This window comes from Chrysochloris asiatica, unplaced genomic scaffold, assembly GCF_000296735.1.
Source record: "Chrysochloris asiatica unplaced genomic scaffold, ChrAsi1.0 scaffold00116, whole genome shotgun sequence".
In the NCBI taxonomy this organism is placed as follows: domain Eukaryota; kingdom Metazoa; phylum Chordata; class Mammalia; order Afrosoricida; family Chrysochloridae; genus Chrysochloris; species Chrysochloris asiatica.
The window spans coordinates 2,757,110-2,759,567 of NW_006408634.1; the positions used below are offsets into that span (position 1 = coordinate 2,757,110).

The 2,458-nt window shown below is 47.8% G+C and overlaps 1 protein-coding gene across 1 annotated transcript in view; it reads left to right on the top strand.

Moving 5' to 3' along the window:
* Positions 1–930: 930 nt before the first annotated feature.
* OSCAR (osteoclast associated, immunoglobulin-like receptor) overlaps positions 931–2,458 on the top strand; it is a 7,835-nt gene continuing 6,307 nt past the window's right edge. Inside the window, exon 1 of the mRNA XM_006868316.1 lies at positions 931–936. Within this exon, the coding sequence (XP_006868378.1) occupies positions 931–936 (6 nt within the window). The remainder of the gene's footprint in view (positions 937–2,458) is intronic.

The following is a 2,458-nucleotide window of genomic DNA, read 5'->3' on the forward strand; positions in this document are numbered from 1 at the left end:
GGGCTGGGGGTCAGGACTCCTGGGTCTGAGGGGGGAGGTGCTGGGGGTCAGGACTCCCGGGTCTGAGAGAGGAGGGGCTGGACACCCACCCTTCTGAGCCCAGGGGATGAAAACCTGAGCTCGGTGGGCTGGAAAAGATGGAATTCCAGAGCCTGAAGTGTTGGGTGTTGAGACAAAAGGGGGCTGGGCCTCTTAGTGGTTGGAGGCTGGAATTCCTGACTGCCAAGAGAGGAGGAAGTAGAGACAGGATTCAAATTCCTGGGCTCTGTGCGGTGTGGCCAGGAGCAACCCAGGACTCTGAGAACATGGAGCACTCTTCAAGGAGATCTGGTGGCACAAAGGTTAAGCGCTCGGGCTGCTATCGGAAAGGAACAAGGTCTCGCCATTGGCTTCCATAAAGATCGCAGCCAAGCCCTGGGGGGAGGGGAAGTTCCGCTCCACTACGTGCTGCCCCTCCCATAAAGATGAACCCACTTCCACTGCCATGGAACCACCCACTCATGGTGAGTCTAAACAGGCTTCCCAAGACTGTAAACCTTTATGGGAGCAGATGCCCTGGTCTTTCTCCTGTGGAGTGACTGGTGGGTTTGAACCGCCGACCTTGCTTGTGGTTAAAGCCCATTGCCTAACATAGAGCCCCAGCAGGGCTCCCTAGGTAAACATTACAGCCAAGAGAACCCCAATGTGCCCGCTTTCTGGACTGCTTGAGTTACAGTCCACTCATTGGGCACCCAATAACAACATCTTCACCTCCTGCAGGGTCTGAGTGTGGAGCAGACATCACTTCACCTGGTGAGTAACAGTCCCAGGCATCCCCCCACCACACACACCCCGTTTCCAACAACTCAGCCTCTCCTAGATATCCCTTCCTTCCTTCCTTCCTTCCTTCCTTTCTCCTTCTTCCCTTGATCCTTTAGTGACCAATATGGCATGATGGTGAGGACCATGAACTTGTCTAGAAATAGACCTACGCTGGAAACTGGGTCCCTGAAAGAAGAGGGGTGGCCACCTGGACTCTTGGGTCTGAGGGAGGAGGAGCCTAGTCCCGTCGTCAGTTCCGATTCATAGTGACTATGTATAGGGTTTTGAGGAGCGGCTGGTAGGTTTGAACCACCGACCTTGTGATTAGCAGTCCATTGCTGATTCTACAACGTCACACCAAGACTCCAGAGATCTAGCTAGTACTTGGCTTAACCTGAGCCACCATGGGCTCATGATCTTTTGACTGTATTCTTTCCACACACTTTTTTCCTCATATACTCAGGGATTTTGTTTTTTCCAGTTCAAATATTTATCATTCAGTGTAAATCCCAACACAATACATCAACATAATTTCAGGCATTTAGGAAGAAACATATCCTGGCTAAGTGGGAAATTGTGCGGATGGTTCTGGAAGACCTTCATTCTAAGCAGCTTCAAAGGAAAACATTTCATTGAAAAGCCAGGGCCTTCTTTCTTCCGTTTGGTGTAATCTACATTCACTGAGTAGAAGTGTTGGTGATCATTGGCGCCCAGTTTTCTCTGTGGTTCTGGGTTGTTCTTTCTGTCCTGACTGATATATTGGATTAAACAACACGAGATGCAACACATCCAGTGTTGCTTGAATTCTTCCAGCCCCAGTAGGTACGAAGAGAGATCTCAAACGTGGGTGTTTCTCCGCCTGACGGAAGATCTGGTGGAGCCTGTTTGTGGCAGAGGCCTTGGGTCCGGAAGGAGAAAACAAAGTTGGCAGGCCCAGAACCTGGGACTCTGTTAGTCATGGTTTTAAAAATACAATCATTACTAAAAGATGTAATGAGAGAAGTAACAGCTTCCTCCTTCACCCTGTCCTAAAATAATCTGAATGTTTGCAAGAAATTTCCACACATTGGCACACATATACAAGCATATGTATTTACAATCATACCTCAGAGATATTGTGAGTTTGGTTCCAGACCACCACAATAAAGCAATAAAGTGAATCACATGAATGTTTAGGTTTCCCAGGGCACAGAAAAGCTATGCTTACACTATACTGTAGTCTAGTAAGAGTGTGGTTGTTGTTGTTAAGTGCCGTTGAGTCAATTCCAACACATAGCGACCCTATATAGTGCTTCCAAGGAGCAGCTGGTGAGCTTGAACCACTGACCTTGCAGTTCAAAAGACTTTGCAGTCTGACGCATTAGCCCACAGCACCACACCAGGACTTCTAAGGTGTGGCAGCATGATGGAAACCTTTGGGGTATTGTGAGAATGACCACAATGAGACACAGAGACAGGATGTGAGAACACGCTGTTGCAAACGGCGTGACACCCCTGAAGGGTTGCCACACACCTTCAGTTAGTAAGAAATGCCGTATGTGCAAGGCAGGATAAAACAAGGTACATACTTCTTTTATTCTTTATGTAGTTCTCTTTGCTAAAGCCAAAATTATATTCTATGACATGTTCTTTTTTTCTCTCTGTAACTTTTTTTTTT